We start from the raw sequence: 16612 nt of genomic DNA on the forward strand, positions 1-16612 counted from the left end.
GCCCCGCCCCCTGGCCCCGGCGGCCGCCCATCCCGGCCTCGCCGCCCCCCTCGGGCCGCACCCGGGGGCCCCCCGCCGCGGCGCCATGGCCTCGGAGTCGGTGAAGGTGGTGGTGCGCTGCCGCCCCATGAACCAGCGGGAGCGGGAGCTGAACTGCCAGCCCGTGGTGACGGTGGACTCCGCGCGCGGCCAGTGCTTCCTGCAGAACCCGGGCGCCGCCGACGAGCCCCCCAAGCAGTTCACCTTCGACGGCGCCTACTACGTGGACCACTTCACCGAGCAGATCTACAACGAGATCGCCTACCCGCTGGTGGAGGTGAGGGCGCCCGGGGGCCTGTAGGGACTGTCCCCGAGCTGGGCGGGAACGCCTTCTGGAGAACGTAGGTGGACACCAGCAGGTGGGGCCCAAGTCCCCGAAGTCCTGTCTCCCGGCAGGAGACAGCTGGAGCTGCCCCTCCTTGGCCTTGCTCGTGGGTCCCTGCCTCATCCTGGAAGTAATCCCCCCGAGCAAGCCTCCCTGAGCAGGATCCTCAGGAAACCCCAGCCCAGAATGGGAGACGCCAAAGACCTGGTGGGTGGCTCTGTCACCTCTCTCCTCTAGCTCTCCCTGCCGTCCGAGTTCCACCTCTACCCGGGTTCTCTGCCATTGCATCTCACAGAGCCTCCAGCTCAACACGACATAAGTTCATTTTCATTCATTCATCCACTCAGCTAGCAAGGAGCATGTCCATGCCAGGCCCACCCTTGGCGTGGGGAGCACAGCCCCGAAGGAGGCGGGAGCTCCTTACCCAGTGAGCTCATGGTCAGGGGGAGAAGAGCTAAACTAATGGCTCCGATCCAGGGCGATGGAGGGGCCGAGAAGCCCGAGACACACGTTGGCAGCTAGTGAATCTGGGCTTGGAGGGCAGGGAGGGGAGGGGAAGGCCCAGCCGGCTTCCTGAAAGTGGTGAGGCTTAAGTGGAGGAAAGGGCATTTCAGGCGGAGCCCTGCATTTGACTCCGTGGACATGCATAGAGCTGGAGTCCTCGTTCCTGCTGGGGAAACTGAGGCCAGGAGTATCAGAGAATGAGTTAGGGGCGGTTTTGATACCCAGCACAGTGCCTGGAACCTGACTCCATCCTGCTGCCTCCCGTTAAGTGAGCAGCACGCCAAGCACAGCTCAGGTGCCTCTGAGCCAGGAGCAGCTGCACCAGTAGGGCCAGGGGGCTGTGTGTCTGCCCTGCGGGGCCCTGAGCCCACTTCCAGGCTCTCCAGGGGGTTGTGCCGCCTCCGCGGGGCCTCCTGTCCAGGCCCTTACCTTTGGGTCCTATTGCCCAAAGCCCCCAGCTCTTCTGACCGCCTCTTCTGCCCTTTTCTTTCCTGCTTCTCTCGACCTTAAATCCAGTCCCTGTTCCTGATCTTCTCGGTCACAGGGTGACCTCTTTGGCTTTCCTGGGTGCTGTCCACCCCAGTCCCACCCTTCCGCACACTCAGCACCTTCTCACCTGCACGCCTGGCCCATGGGCTCTTTCCCAGCCGGCGGCTTTGCCATCTGCCCCTTCTCCCTGCTTCACCCCCATGGCCTTAGAGTCGCCTCTGATGAGCCACCCCTGACCCACCCGCAGGCCGGGTACGGTGGCTCCTACCATGTCCAGACATCAGTCCAGTAAATGCCATAGGATTCGGTCCCCAGTTGGGATGTTCAGCAGTTTGCGTGGGAAGGGGCAGAAGGGGAACGTGAGGCAATTTAGGACAGATGTTTTATTTTATTTTTTTTAAGATTTATTTATTCATGAAAGAGAGAGAGAGAGAGGCAGAGACACAGGCAGAGGGAGAAGCAGGTTCCATGCAGGGAGCCCGACGTGGGACTCGATCCCGGGTCTCCAGGATCACGCTCTGGGCCAAAGGCAGACGCTAAACTGCTGAGCCACCCGGGGATCCTCTGGACAGATGCTTTTTTAAAAAAATAAGATTTATATATTTATTTTAGAGAGAGAGAGAGAAAGCACAAGCTAGGGGAGGGGCAGAGGGAGAAGGAGAGAGAATCCCAAGCAGACTCCCATTGAGCACAGAGCCCGCTGTGGGGCTCAATCCCAGGACCCTGAGATCCTGACCTGAGGGTTGGACGCTTGATCGACGGAGCCACCTAGGCGCCCCAGGACAGTTGCTTTTTATTTCAGTTGCAATAGTTACAAGTTTAACGGAAAGTAGGAAAAATACTTAGCACATCCAACCTGTTATTACTGAGGATAACAGTGAGTTAAAAAGAGAGCCCGTTAGCAGTTAGCAGATTTCCTGAAGGTCAGCTCGCAAGTAAGAGAACAGGGAGACGTGCAGAAGCCGGGGTGGGCGTCCAGAGGGGCCGACATTTAGGACCCGTTCCCCATGCAAGGCCGTCCCTTGTAGAGCTGGAGGTGTCACTTGGTGGGTGAAACCTTTTCTGAGATCTTATGTTTTGCCTCAATGCTTGTAAAATTTTTTTCTACTTTACTCCAGAACAGTGTTGTTCTGTAGAACTTTCTACAACAGTGGAAGTGTTCTGTATCTGGGCTCTTTGGTTAGGTGCCACCAGCCGCAGGTGGCAGGTGGGCACTGGAAATGAGGCTAGTACTACTGAAGAACTGGATATTAATTTTGCTTAAAGTCAAGTTAAATTTGAATAACTGCAGGTGGCTAGTGGCCGCCACAGTGAACAACACAACTCTTGAGCACTGATTGCCGATACAAATGTAACAAGAGCCACGTGCTTAATTTAAATTTTCTAGTAACCATATTTTGTTTTATTAAAGTATTTGTTTTATATATATATGTATATATATATATATATATGATTTGGGATAAGTGTGATTTTTAACTTTTTAATTTATTTTATTTATTTTCAAAAGGTTTTATTTATTTGACAGAGATAGAGTGCAAACAAGCAGGGGGAGCGGGAGAGGGAGAAGCAGGTTCCCTGCTCAGGGGCTTGATCCCAGGACTCTGGGATCATGACTTGAGCCAAAGGCAGGCATTTAACCTACTGAACCACCCAGGGGCCCCTAATTTTATTTTTTAAAAATATTTTATTTACTTTTTTGAGATACAGCACAAGTGGGGGTTGGGGAGGAGAAGCAGGCTTCTTGCTGAGCGGGGAGCCCAACAAGGGGTTGATCCCAGGACCCCCGGATCGTGAGTTGAGCTGTAGGCAGATGCCTAACAAATTGAGCCATCAGGAGCCCCTTAATTTTATTTTTTTAAAAATATTATTATTATTATTTTTAGAGAGCATGTGAGCAGGGGTGAAGGACAGAGGGAGAGGGAGAGAGAGAATCATAAGCAGGCTCCGTGCCCGGCACAGAGCTCCCACATGGGACTTGATCTCAGGACTCTGAGATTATGACCTGAGCCCAAACCAAGAGTCAGACACTCAACCAACTGAGCCACCCAGGCGCCCCTCTTGTAGCTGCATTTTAAAAAGTGAAAGAAGGGGCACCTGGGTGGCTCAGTCAGTTAAGCGTCTGCCTTCGGCTCAGGTCATGATCCCTGCGTCAGCTCTCTGCTCAGTGGGGAGTCTGCTTCTCCCTCTGCCCCTCCCCCCTGCTTGTGCACGCTCTCTCTCTCTCTCTCCCTCTCTCTGTCAAATAAATAAATAAAATCTTAAAAAACAAATAAAAAGTGAAAGGAAACAAGTGAAATTAGCTTTAATAATTGATTTTAGTTAACCCAGCATATCCAAAATATTATTTCAAAAACAAAAAACAAAAAAAATATTATTTCAAGAAAACATACTACTAAATGTTATTATATAGTAACAGTGAGATACTTGACATTCTTTTTTCAGGCAAAGTCTTTGAAATCAGTTTTTTTTTTTTTTTATATTTATGATAGTCACAGAGAGAGAGAGAGAGAGAGGCAGAGACATAGTCAGAGGGAGAAGCAGGCTCCATGCACCGGGAGCCCGATGTGGGATTCGATCCCGGGTCTCCAGGATCGTGCCCTGGGCCAAAGGCAGGCGCCAAACCGCTGCACCACCCAGGGATCCCTAAATCAGTTGTGTGTTTTACATTGTAGCATGTCTCTAGGCAGATGTTAAAGTGTCAACAGTTAAAAGATAAAGCTCTGTTTAATGGGAAAAAAATTATTTTAAATTTTTTTTTAAAGATTTTATTTATTTATTTATGAGCGACACAGTGAGAGAGGGGCAGAGACACAGGCAGAGGGAGAAGCAGGCTCCATGCAGGGAGACCGATGCGGGACTCGATCCTGGGTCTCCAGGATCATACCCTGGGCCGCAGGCGGCGCCAAACCGCTGCACCTCCAGGGCTGCCCTTTTTAAATTTTTTTTTAAAAGATTTTATTAATTATTTATTTATTTATGAGCGACAGAGAGAGAGAGGGGGGCAGAGACACAGGCAGAGGGAGAGGAAAAAATTTTTATACTGCCGCAGTTAAATGTAAATGAACTCAAATCAAATCAAATAAATTCAGTCTCTCATTCTCCCTGGGCCCATTTCTAGTATGGCTGGTGGCTGCCCTACGACAGTGAAGCCATCTGTAGTTTTGTGTGGAATACCTTCCCCGGGTTTGGGTGACACTGATACTCTGGGCCCCGCACCATGTCCATCGCAGAGCATCGTGTGTCCCTGGCTCTGAGGAGCCCAGCGGTGGCTTCGGGCCGGGTGATGGGTCTGCCCTGGCCTCTCCCCCATGCAGGGGGCCCTGTCCCCGTGTGCAGCCCTCCCTTTCTCCCCCACTCCGCCCCCCGGCCCTCTGATGATGTGCAGCAACCCGCATGTGGTCAAGGCTTCCGTGGACACAAGAGAGGTGCTTGTCCAGTTCTGCCATAAAAATAAGGCCTGGTCCCCAGCGAAGCTGTCAATCGTGACTTCTGGTCTCCTTCACCAGCCATCCCCGGGGATCCCGAGCCCCACGGTGGTCTGCAGGGTGGGCGTGGATGCCAGGTGGGCCCTCGGGGCCCGGGAGCAGCTCTCCTGTTCTGACTCAGGACTCGCCCGCCCCCACGCTGAGTTCTGGACTTGATGACCTCGTGGGCTCCACGAGGGCAGGGGCTGGGTGGTGCCTTGTTCGTCACTGTGTCCCCAGCCGCAGCGTGGTGCCCACGCCCATGGGATGAATAAGTGTCCTTGCGAATGGAAACCTTTCCTTCCTTCCCTCCTCTCGCCCCTGTTCCTCCCACCCTCAGCCTCTGACCACTCTGCACCCCTCAGCCTGGCAGGCCCCCCTCTTCCTACAGCTGTTGAACCCGAGCCACCCTTCAGCTACCCGGCCCGCACCCCCTCCCCTTGCCTGCTGCGCGGCCTCCTGCTGGAGGATCACTTGTGGGTGTGGGTCTCCCCCTCCAGGACGTGAACCCCTTGAGGACAGAGCTGTGACTTGCTCATGTCTGCGCTGCCGACCCCGTGCCATCGTGGCAACAGACCCAGGGCGCGGCCCTGAGCCTGGAGGTTAGGAGTGGGCCCCTGGCCTGCTGAGCACCCATTTGGGTCCTCCCACCAGGGTGTCACTGAGGGCTACAATGGCACCATCTTCGCCTATGGCCAGACGGGCAGCGGGAAGTCCTTCACCATGCAGGGCCTGCCGGACCCACCTTCCCAGAGAGGCATCATCCCCAGGGCCTTCGAGCACGTTTTTGAGAGCGTCCAGGTAGGGACCTCATCGCGGGATGGGGCAGGGCTGATGCTCAGGGCCTCGGGGCCTCCCAGATGTCAAGGGGACTGGTCCTGGGCTCCTCTGCCCGAGGCACGGACCCTGAGCACTTTGGAGCCTGCAGTGACTTGGTGCAGACAAGGCGGCCACCCTGGTTCTGACAAGGGGAGGGGAGGGGAACTTCACACTGAGAAAATCCTGCTTCCCGGTTCCATGGTTTTCTCCTGCCGTGTTTGGGCTTTAGCATGTCCCTTGCTGTCCCACGTGGACTGATGATCCCAAGCACCAGCCCCAGAAGCGGTGGGAACAATCGAGCCTCCTGTTTTATTAAGCAGTTGCTACAGACCGAGCCCAGTAGTGCAAAGCCCTTTGCATGAGTGACTCACAGAACCCCCCACCCTGGCCCAGGACATCACTGTTGTCCCCATTTTCGAGATAGGGAAGCCTAGACCTATAGCCCTTATGTGCTGGGCAAGAGCAGTTATCCCAGTGTCCAGGCTGCAGGAGAGAATTGCCCCGGTGGCCACTCGTGGCTGCGAGCAAGATTCCTGCATCTGGGAAATGGCAGAGTGTGGACTCCGACCCTGCTCAGCCTCAGAGCTGCTGCACCTGCTCCCACGACTCATTTTGGTGCCCCCAGGAACACTAGCGACAAGGGGGGAGCAGACCATAGCCAGTGCTTGGTCCTTCCCTGTGGCCTCAGTTTCTCTGCCTGAATGACGGGCAGGCCTCTCCCACTTCCTTTCCCACGAGGCTGTGGGGCGAGCATGCGACGGTAGCAATACGAGAATTACGCAAGTCAGAGAAGCCCAAGGGCCCACTGAGCCTGAGAGGAGGGGCGGACAGCTTGCTAGGCAGGCAGGCGGGCCAGGAGGGGTTGGGGTCTCCCCTCCCCCTTGACATCACCTCTCCTGCCGCGATGTCCTTTCGTGCAGTCCTGGCTGCAGAGGGCTTAGGTGGCAGGATCAGGTCTGGTGGCGGGTGCTCAGGTGTCTCTGCTGCCCTGTCCACTCCTGCAGTGCGCAGAGAATACCAAGTTCCTGGTCCGGGCCTCCTACCTGGAGATCTACAATGAAGATGTCCGTGACCTGCTGGGGGCTGACACCAAGCAGAAGCTGGAGGTGAGTGTGGACGTGGCTTGGGCAGGTAGGGGCCGTAAGTGGGGAGGCTGGTGTTGGGTGGTGCTCCCTCAGAAACACAGTGAAGGTATCCTGGGGGCACAGGTGCGGCTCAGACTAGAGCGGGGACTTTGGAACTTGAATTTTGGAGGATCCTCAGAGTCCCTGTTGTAGGGGAGGGGCTCAGAGGCCTACCCCCAACCACACAACGGGGGGCTGGACCTTACTGGGGTAATGCCACCTGTATCTGGTGAAGTAGATGGAGTTTTGTGATAAATTGCATTTGAAAAATGGGTTCCACTTCTATTTTTTTTAAGATAGATTTATTTATTTATTTATTCATTCATTCATTCATTCATTCATTCATTCATTCATTCAGAGAGATGTAGAGACACAGGCAGAGGGAGAAGCAGGCTCCCTGCAAGGAGCCCAATGCAGGACTTGATCCCAGGACCCTGGGATCATGCCCTGAGCTGAAGGCAGATGCTCAACCACTGAGCCACCCAGGTGCCCCTGGGTTCCACTTTTTTTTTTTTTTTTTTAAGATTTTATTTATTTATTCATGAGAAACACAGAGAGAAAGAGAAAGGCAGAGACACCGGCAGGGGGAGAAGCAGGGTCCACGCAGGGAACCCGACGTGGGACTCGATCCCGGGTCTCCAGGGTCATGCCCTGGGCGGAAGGCGGCGCTAAACTGCTGAGCCACTCTGGCTGCCCTGGGTTCCACTTCTAAAACATTATTTTGAAAGTTTCTAAGAGCCCCAAAAGCTAGAAAGAGGGTAACAATGATTATCATTTATCGAGCCCTGTTTGCTGACTGCTTTATGCACATGATCTTATTACGAGTCCCAGTGATCCTGTTGGGTAGCTGCTATCTGCATCGTCCCTGCGTAGGAAGGGATGCTTAGAGGTGTTAATTTACTTGCCTATGTTTGTGGCCCACAATGGACTTAAACCCAGGTCTGTGTGACTTCAAGATCCTGAATCTCAAACCTGCCATTTCCCTGCTGTTCATGGCTTCAGATTCTGAGACTTTGTTTATCTTCACAAAGGGCCTGGTGTGGGGGCTCCCAAGTACCAGCAACATGACCTTATAAAGCAAGGGTTGAAGAGGGTGGTGAGGACAAGCTGCTCACAGGGCCTGGCACACAGAAGGCATCCAACAGGCAGTGGCATCACTTGCCGTGAGGGGGTCACACAAGATGGGCAGAGAACTTGGCTGACCCTCTGGGGAGCCCAGTGAGGTCAAGGGACCAGCCAGGACTGGACAGCCAGTTGGTGGCAAGGCTGGACCTGGTTCTAGGCCTTAGTGTGAGCCCTTGATTATGTGTCCTCTCTGGGACTCTTTAAATGCCAGGTGGGCCAGGTCAGGTCCAGGGGGGCCAGGCCAGTGGAGGGAGGCTGAGCTGGTTCTGTGGCCAGAGCGCCGGCGGCTGCCCCTCGACTCCGGTGCTTCTTATCTGACCACGCAGCCAGCGGACCTCCCAAGAGGCCCACGGCCAGCACTGGGAGTGGGCCCAACTCCTTCAGAATCAGTGCCCGAGCTGAAAGAGAAGGTGCCTAGGAAGCCACAGAGTCAGAGTTGGGTATTTTCTTCCTTTTTTTTTTTTTTTTAATATTTTATTTATTTACTTGATCAAAAGAGAGTAGGGAAGGGCAGAGAGTGAGGGGGAAGAAGAGGGAAAGAATCCAAAACAGACTGCACTGAGCACACAGCACAACGCAGGGCTCGATCTCACGACCCTGAGATTGTGACCTGAGCTGAAACCGAGTCAGACGCTCAAAGGTCAACCAACTGAGCCACTCAGGTACCTCCCCAGGGTGGACACTTTCTATGACAAACTTCTTAAGTCTTTCCCAGGGCACGTGCCTTAACAGTCACAGGATGGGGGGCAGAGCCAGGTGAAGGGGCCGCAGCCGCCGCCTCCCAGCCCTCCTGACCCTCGATGACCCAGGATGGCTCAGGATGTCTGAATTGCCTGGTTCCCCCCAGTCCCTACCCATGTAGGGGGCAGGGCTATTTCCCTACTCAGCTTGAGCCTCCCAACTTGTCCCCTGATCACCCCCTACTGGCCCTTGGGAGGGGGTGTCTGTGAGTTCCTCTGACCCGCAACCACTCGTGCAAGTGAACAAACCAGACCTCAGGGAGCAAGTGTCTTGAACAGTTTGTTTGTTCTGGCCATATTGTAGAAAACTCCTGAAATATTTGAGCTGGAAAGCCCCATAGAGAGCTTCTAGTGAGCCCTTGCCTAGTACAGATGAGGAAACTGAGTCCCGCAGGGGAAAGGACTTGTGGCCCTGTGTGCCAGGGCCACACAGCTAATTACCTGTAATAGTGTTGGTACAAGAGCTTGTGGGATCTGAACAGTCAGGTGCTTTCCTCCCAAATTTTGGGGGATCAGCTATAAAGAAAACCCCTAGGGCAGTAAGAAGCCAGTAGTGGGTTCCAGTCAAGGGAGGCACATCCATCAGACGATCCCTTCATTCAGCAAAGACTGGGGAGACCTCTGGGTGCCAGGGGCCGGGCCACTTGCTACAGCAGGTCCGTGCGGGTGTGGCCGCCCTTCCTCCCAGTCCCCATTCTGCCGGGATGGCCTGGCCCCTCCTCCTCAGCTCACGACAAACACAGCAGTGCTTTGCCTTTTCTGTGCAGGAACCTCCAGCCCCCACCTGGAGGCTTTCTACTGTCTTCTCTATCCCGGAGCTGGAGCAGCTGAGTCATAGCTCAGCCCCCAGACAGGGAGACGCGGAGGGGAAAGGCACGGGCCTTGCTCCCACACATCAGTTCCCAAAGGCCAGCCTGGGGGTTCGGGGGCCCCTGCTGGCCCGCACGGGGCAGCAGGAGGCGCTCCTCCCCTCCTTCAACCCCAGGCCCTGAGGGCTGGCAGCTGTGCCCTTGCCCCAGCTGGGCCCCAGGCCTCAGGCTCGGTGGGTCAGGCTGCCCCTGGGGGCGGGGGCGGGGGCTGCCAGTGACAGGTGCTCTCTGAGACACTCCCCACCCAGGCACTGGGGGGCGTGACCCGCTCTCTCCCGGAGAAGGTGCAGATGGGTGCTCCTGTGAACCTCAGAACAGCCTTGGGAGGAGGTGCGGCTCTGCTCCTTCATTACGGAGGAGGAAACTGAGGCTCAGTGCGCCTGGGTGAGCCAGCCCCGGGGTACGCAGTCAGGAAAGGGTGAGGCTGGATTTGAACCCACGTGGCCAGGCCCCGCAGCCCAGCCCTGAACCCGCGCCTCACACAGCGCCTGATGGTTTGGGGAACTCGAGGTGAGTAGAAGGGCTGCGCGGTGGCTCAGCGGTCTAGCGCCGCCTGCGGCCCAGGGCCTGATCCTGGAGTCCCGGGATCGAGTCCCGCATGGGGCTCCCTGCGTGGGGCCTGCTTCTCCCTCTGCCTGTGTCTCTGCCTCTCAATCTCTCCCTCTCTCCCTCTCTCTCTCTCTCTGTGTATGCGTGTGTGTGTCTCTCATGAATAAATAAATAAAATATTAAAAAAAAAGAGGTGAGTAGAAGAGCTGGGCGGGGGACTTGGGGAAGCAGTTTCGCTCCGTCCCCCAACCACCACGCACGGTGGAGGTGAGGCCCCCGGGGTGTCACTGTGGTGCCCCGGCCCCGGCGGGGTCGCAGGGTGGAGTGGCTGCTCGGGCACTCAGAGCCTCGGTGGGAGAGCAGGGCTGAGGCCCAGCCCCAGCGTGGAGGCGGCTTCAACCACCCTCACTTTGTGGGGTCTCCTGCTTCTGTCCTTTGAGCTCCATCCTCACCCCACGTCCGAGTCCGGGCCAGCCCTGGCCAGCTCCCCTCCATCACCGGGGGGCACTCCAGCCTCTCCCCGCGCTGCTCCGCGCCGAGTCGCCCGTGACCCCGCTGCTGCCCTGCTGGTAGCCGGGGAGCTTGGGCAGCGCCCTCCCCAGCTCGGCGGCCGGTGGCTTCTCCACCCCGCGAAGCCCTGTCCTTCGGTGGTCGGGGTCTGGGTGCTTCTCGGCTCGAGCAGTGCGGGCGAGCGGGTGAGGCCACCCCCGGCCCCGGGACCCCGCCGCTGCCTGGGCGGGAGCGCCTGGGCCTTCTGTGGCTCGACCAGCGGGGACCCGGCCTGTCCTAGTTCGTTCTGCTCTTGCCCGAGTGGCTTTACCTCCTCACGCTGGAAAAACACTGCATTCAGAGCTCCGTGTCCGCCACACAACGACGTGGCTGCCTGGAGAGGAAGCAGGGAGCAGTCAGACAAATTAGTTTCCCCGCTGCCGTCACCCGAGGCCTGCAGGCCTGTCTGAGCTGAGGGCCGTGGGCGTGCTGGGCAGCAAGCGGCCCTTCGCTGGCCATGATCCGAGGGTCTAGGAACGTTCCCGTTTCCCCGGAGCCACAGCAGAGAGGTGACAGGAGTCGTGTTGACAGGGCGAAAGAAGCTTTCAGAGCCTTTGGGTGACTCCAGGGTCAGCCCCCGGGAGCTGAAGGTCCCGGTCTAGAAGCCACCTTCATAATCATAGCACCACTACCAACGACAGTGAGGACGGCAGCTGGCATTTATGGGGCACCTGCCCCGTGCCGGGCGCTGTGCCAAGCATGGGATGGGCCGTATTTGCCTGGATCCCCGCCGCCTCCCTACAGGGACGGGTATCTCATACCCATTTTACAGATGTGGAAACTGAGGCCCAGAGAGGTTAAGCTACTGGCTCGGGGCCCCACACAAGGAAGAGGTGGGGTGGGTTTGAGGCTGGTTCCCCCCGGAGCAGAGACCCTGCCGGTTGCAGGGAATTTGAGGTGCCAGCCTGCACTGCAGGAGGGCGGGGGGGCCTGAAGTGGGCCCTTCCCTGGGTTCCTTGGGGGTCCCCGGGCCCAGCCGGCTCTGAGCCGTGCCCGCTGCCCGCAGCTGAAGGAGCACCCGGAGAAGGGCGTGTACGTGAAGGGGCTGTCCATGCACACGGTACACAACGTGGCCCAGTGCGAGCGCGTCATGGAGGCCGGCTGGAAGAACCGCTCGGTGGGCTACACGCTGATGAACAAGGACTCCTCGCGCTCCCACTCCATTTTCACCATCAGCATCGAGATCTACGCCGTGGGTACGTGGGGCTGGGTGGGCCGGGGCCCCCGGAGCCGGGTTCCCACTTCTGGATGACCCCTCGCGTCCTGAGGTCGGGCGGGTCCCATCGGAAACTGGGGGAAGATGCTCGAACTGCCTGGAGGCAACCCGAGGACCCTCCTGAGCCAGGGCCCATGTTTCCGGGACAAACGGCCTCGCCGACGGTGGTACCGGCAGCTCCCACTGAGCACCTGCCACGTGCCCCGCAGTTGACATGCCGCAGCTCACGTCCTCCTTGCAGCGCCCCGGGAGGTGGCGGCCAGCATCACCCCCATCTTACAGATGAGGACACCGAGGTCCTGCAACCAGAAAGCATTGGAGCTGGGCCTCGATCCCAGGGCTCCATCCAGCGTGTACTTCCCAGGCCTTTAGGATTCTCCTCTTTCTCTGCAGTGCTCCCCACCCTTCCCTTTCTGGAAGAGTCCCGAGGAAGGGAAGGGGAAGGGAAGCAGCTGGTATTTCTGGCCGCCAGTAGCGGCTGTGCTGAGCACTTCACGGGCTGCCTTCCGTTTACACCCCGTGGCCGTCCTAGAGGCAGGCATTCTAATCGCCAAGTCACAGATGGGGAAACTGAGGCTCTAGGCTCTGCCGTGGCTTGCTTGTGCAGGGTCCCACTGATGAGCAGGGGAACTGGGATTCGAACTCGAGTCAAGCGATTTTCCCCAAGTTTCATAGCTAGTAAGACATGGAGTCAAGATGGGGCCCCCCCCAAATCTGCCTTCTAAGCCTGTGCTCTGAGCCCCTGCTACCAGCAGTGCGCGACTCCTGTCACCCTCCGCACCAGCATTTGCCGCGTCCCCAGGGCCTCGGTCACCGCAGGACCGGGGTTGTTCTCGGGGACGGACCCCTGCTGTGTGCTGGGCCCCGGGTCATCTCTGTGAAACTGCTCTCCGCGCACTCCTCCCAGCACCCAGCCCGAGTGGGAGCTGCTGTTAGTCTCCTTCTGTGGTTGTGAGAATTGAGGATCAGAGAGGTGCATGGCTCTGCTGAGGTCACACAGCGGGGAGGAGGCAGGGCTGGGCTGGGAACCAGGTCCCAGGGCCTCCAAAGCCTGCAAAGTCTCTTTTGCAGTGAAGGATACAAGGCCCCGGGGACCCAGTCACCTCCCCCCAGCCTTGGCCCCACGGGAAATCTGGAGGAGCTAATGTGATCACTGAAAGAAATCCCGCTGCACTCAGAGAATAGTCTGGACCTTCCAGCCCCGGCTCCCCGAGCCAGGCAGCCCTGTGTTCTGACCTGGGGTCCACCACTTAGCAGCAGCGTGACCTCGGGCAAGTAACATGCCTTCCTGAGCCTCAGTTTCCTCTTCTGTAAGATGGGGACAGGGGATAGCACCTCCCTCAGGGGCTCCTATGTGGCGGAATGAGGCCCTCGGTGGTGGGAGCGCCCAGCGCCTGGTGACTAGGTGCCCCCCGTGGGGCTCACCCAAAGACCCTCACCCTCTGCCGGTCCCTCTGCAGATGAGCGGGGCAAGGACCACCTCCGGGCGGGCAAGCTGAACCTGGTGGACCTGGCGGGCAGCGAGCGGCAGTCCAAGACGGGTGCCACGGGGGAGCGGCTCAAGGAGGCCACCAAGATCAACCTGTCGCTGTCGGCCCTGGGCAACGTCATCTCGGCCCTGGTGGATGGGCGCTGCAAACACATCCCCTACCGGGACTCGAAGCTGACGCGGCTGCTGCAGGACTCGCTGGGCGGCAACACCAAGACGCTGATGGTGGCCTGCCTGTCGCCCGCAGACAACAACTACGACGAGACGCTGAGCACGCTGCGCTACGCCAACCGGGCCAAGAGCATCAAGAACAAGCCACGCATCAACGAGGACCCCAAGGACGCCCTCCTGCGCGAGTACCAGGAGGAAATCAAGAAGCTGAAGGCCATCCTGGCCCAGCAGATGGGCCCCAGCAACCTGTCAGGTGGGAAGCGGGGGTTGGAGGTGGCAGGGAGGGCCCGGCCTGGGGAGAAAGGCCCTCTCCCGTGGCCTCCTGCCGCGGGCCGCCCACCCAAGAGATCAGAGGTGCCGCCCCATCTCCTCTCCTCCTGGGAGCACAGCTTGGTGATGGCCACATGGTACTGCTCCCTGCTGGGCTCAGGAAGCCGTGTGTGTGTGTGTGTGTGTGTGTGTGTGTGTGTGTGTGTGTGTGTGCGCGTGCGCGCGCGCTTCCCGCCTCCAGGCCGTGCATCCACCGTCCCAGCCACCTGCCTGCCGTCTCTGTGGCAGCATCGTGATGCTGTGCCGCTGAGCAGCAGGGTGACTCACCCCCCACGTCCCACCCCCACTCCCACTTAGGCACCTTGTGATCGCAGCTCTCACACCCAGGTGTTTGGCTTCAGCTGGCAAGTAGGAATCCACCTATCCGTGCAGCTCAGGCCTTGTGGGGGCCTTGCAAGCTCCAAGGTGTTATTTACTTGAAAATCCCTTGGGGAAGGGAACTCAAAAGAGCCTGAGTCCATCTATTCACTCCTCCACCTCCCTTCCCACCTTCCTCTGTCCATCCATTCTACGTGCCTGTTCATCTGCTCACCCATCCACCCATCCATCCACTCATCCACTCACCTATTCACCCATCCATCCACCAACCCATCCATCCATCCACCAACCCATCCACCCACCCATCCACCCATCCATTTACCCACCCACCCATCCATCTATCCACCCCTCTATCCATCTACCCACCTACCCATTTATGCATTCATCTACCTACCCTTCTGTCTACACTCACCCTCCCACCCACTCCATTATTTATGCATTATCCATTTATCCATTTAATCCACTCATCCCTTCACGCATTCTATCTACCCATCTCATCCGTCCTGCCATCTATACATCCATCTATTCGTTCACTCCATGCTGCCATCCATCTTTCTGTCTGTGCTTCCACTCATCCACCCATCCATCCATCCAAAGCCCCCTGCGTGTGGACCTGCTACGGACACCGGCATATGGAGATGGATCAGATCCAGGCTCTGCCTCCTGGGCATCCAGTCTCCTGGGGGAGAAGGACACTCCAGCAGACCATCAAGTACATGTAGGCCAGAGAGAAGTGGCCACTGCAGGGCAGAAGGGAGTCCAACACCAAGTCTGTCTGGCGGTAGGGTGTGGTCAGTCCGGGAAGGCTTGGAGTGTGAGCTCGATGGTGGGGGGGCGACGGGGGTCGGGGTGGACTCGGCATTGCTTGGTTGGCAGGTGAAAGGTGGGCTAAGAGCTTGTTTCTTTCTCTAGGACTTAGCTGGCCCTCCGAGGGGCCGCCTCTCCCTGGCCAGCAGTCCCCCATGAAATCAAACATCACAAAATACAGAAAAATTTTAAAACAGTCGCTACACAGCATCTTCTGGACTCCAGATTTGAACATCCAGCTGTGTAGCAGTCCTTACCAACCTAGCGTGTCTGACACTGAGCTCCTGACCGCCCCCAACCTGCTTGTCCCTCCAGAGGCGATGGCTACACTCTCCTTCCCAGTGTCCACGTCCCCAACCATGGGGTGGCCCTTGGTTTCTTGTTTTTGCTCAAACCCATACCTGGAGCTGTTCACTGCTGTCCTGAGTTGCTAGCAGGTCCTACCTGAATTACTGCAGATCACCCCCCTAACAGGTTTTGGGGTGTCTGCCCTTGTCTCCCTCAGTACGTTCCCCACACAGCACCCAGGGAGGTCTGTTCAAATGCGAGTCCTCTGATGGCCCTGCGCAAACCCTCAGGACTGGTTTGTCTGAATCAAAGGCAAAGCCCTCAGCACAGCTTCCAGCGTCCCCACGATCCACCCCATTCCTCTCTGAGCTCCTCTGCACCCATTCTCTCTCTCCCTCCCTCTGCTCCAGCCATACTGGCTCCCCGGCTGTTCCTGGCCATCCAGGCTCACACCTGCCACAGGGCCTTTGCACACTGCTCCCTTCTGCCTGGAAAGCTCTTCCCCAAGATCCCTGCCTGCTTCTCTCTCCCACTTCCTTCAGGTTGCTGCCTCTGCCTTCCCTTATCTAAGAGGTCCTCCCTGAACACAACTGTTTACATTGCAACCCTTCCCCTTGGTTCTACTCCTGAGCACCCTCCCTGCTCTCTTACTAGAACGCATCCCCTTGTAACATGTTAGCATCTCGCTTATTTATTTTGTGTGCCTTCTTCCTCCCACTGAAAACTCAACATGGGTGTGGGGTTTGGTCTGTTTTGTGCAATGCTCGGTCCTCAGTGCCTAGAACATGCAGGTGCTCAAGAGATATTTGTTGAATGACTGAGTAAATTAGTATTTTATGTAGAGACGTGCTTGAAAGAAATCCAATCCTGTGACATGTGTTTTGAATAAGCCTGTAGTGTTTTCTTGATGGATTTCTGATTGGTGCCTGCAGAATGTGTGCGCCTTGGTCACAGCCCTCACTTCTGTCCTTCTCTCAGCCCTGCTGTCCAGTCAGGTCCCCCTAAACCCTGTCCAGAGTGAGGAGAAGCTGGCGCCCCCCTCTGCGCTCCAGTCTGACACAGAAGCCGAGAAGCAGCTGATTCGGGAGGTGAGACCCCTGGCAGGGGGACGGGTGGCAGGCAGGGGTGGGGAGGCTGGGAGCCATGGTGAGGCTGTGGGGGCCTGGGGCCCAGGCTGTGGGGGGCAGACTGGGTAAAGCCTGGAGACTGAGTCCTGTGGGCTGGAGGGCTGGGAGAAATCGGCCAACGTCCCCAAGGGCTGCCCATGACAGGCAGAGGCTTTTACTGTTTGGGGAGGGGCTCAGTGTGGTCTCCCAGATGGACTTCGTCCTGGCCCCTGCGAAGGTTCTGGGAGTTCAGCTGCTCCTTGCCATTCCTCTGCCTGCCTGGAGGCTCCC

General features: G+C 57.5%; 1 protein-coding gene across 10 annotated transcripts in view; it reads left to right on the forward strand.

Moving 5' to 3' along the window:
- Positions 1-40: 40 nt before the first annotated feature.
- The window catches only part of KIF17 (kinesin family member 17), a 42298-nt gene continuing 25726 nt past the window's right edge, over positions 41-16612 (forward strand). For 3 of the 10 annotated variants that reach the window (XM_072828012.1, XM_072828007.1, XM_072828010.1), the window contains exons 1-6: positions 43-316; positions 5476-5622; positions 6645-6746; positions 11603-11792; positions 13273-13725; positions 16194-16303. In XM_072828012.1, the coding sequence (XP_072684113.1) occupies positions 86-316; positions 5476-5622; positions 6645-6746; positions 11603-11792; positions 13273-13725; positions 16194-16303 (1233 nt within the window). In that variant the 5' untranslated portion in view covers positions 43-85. Of the gene's footprint in view, positions 317-5475; positions 5623-6644; positions 6747-11602; positions 11793-13272; positions 13726-16193; positions 16304-16612 lie in introns of all 10 variants that reach the window. The other 7 variants (XM_072828006.1, XM_072828009.1, XM_072828013.1 and 4 more) reach the window with 4 other exon arrangements.

This window comes from Canis lupus, chromosome 5 (assembly GCF_048164855.1).
Source record: "Canis lupus baileyi chromosome 5, mCanLup2.hap1, whole genome shotgun sequence".
Classification (NCBI taxonomy): Eukaryota; Metazoa; Chordata; class Mammalia; order Carnivora; family Canidae; genus Canis; species Canis lupus.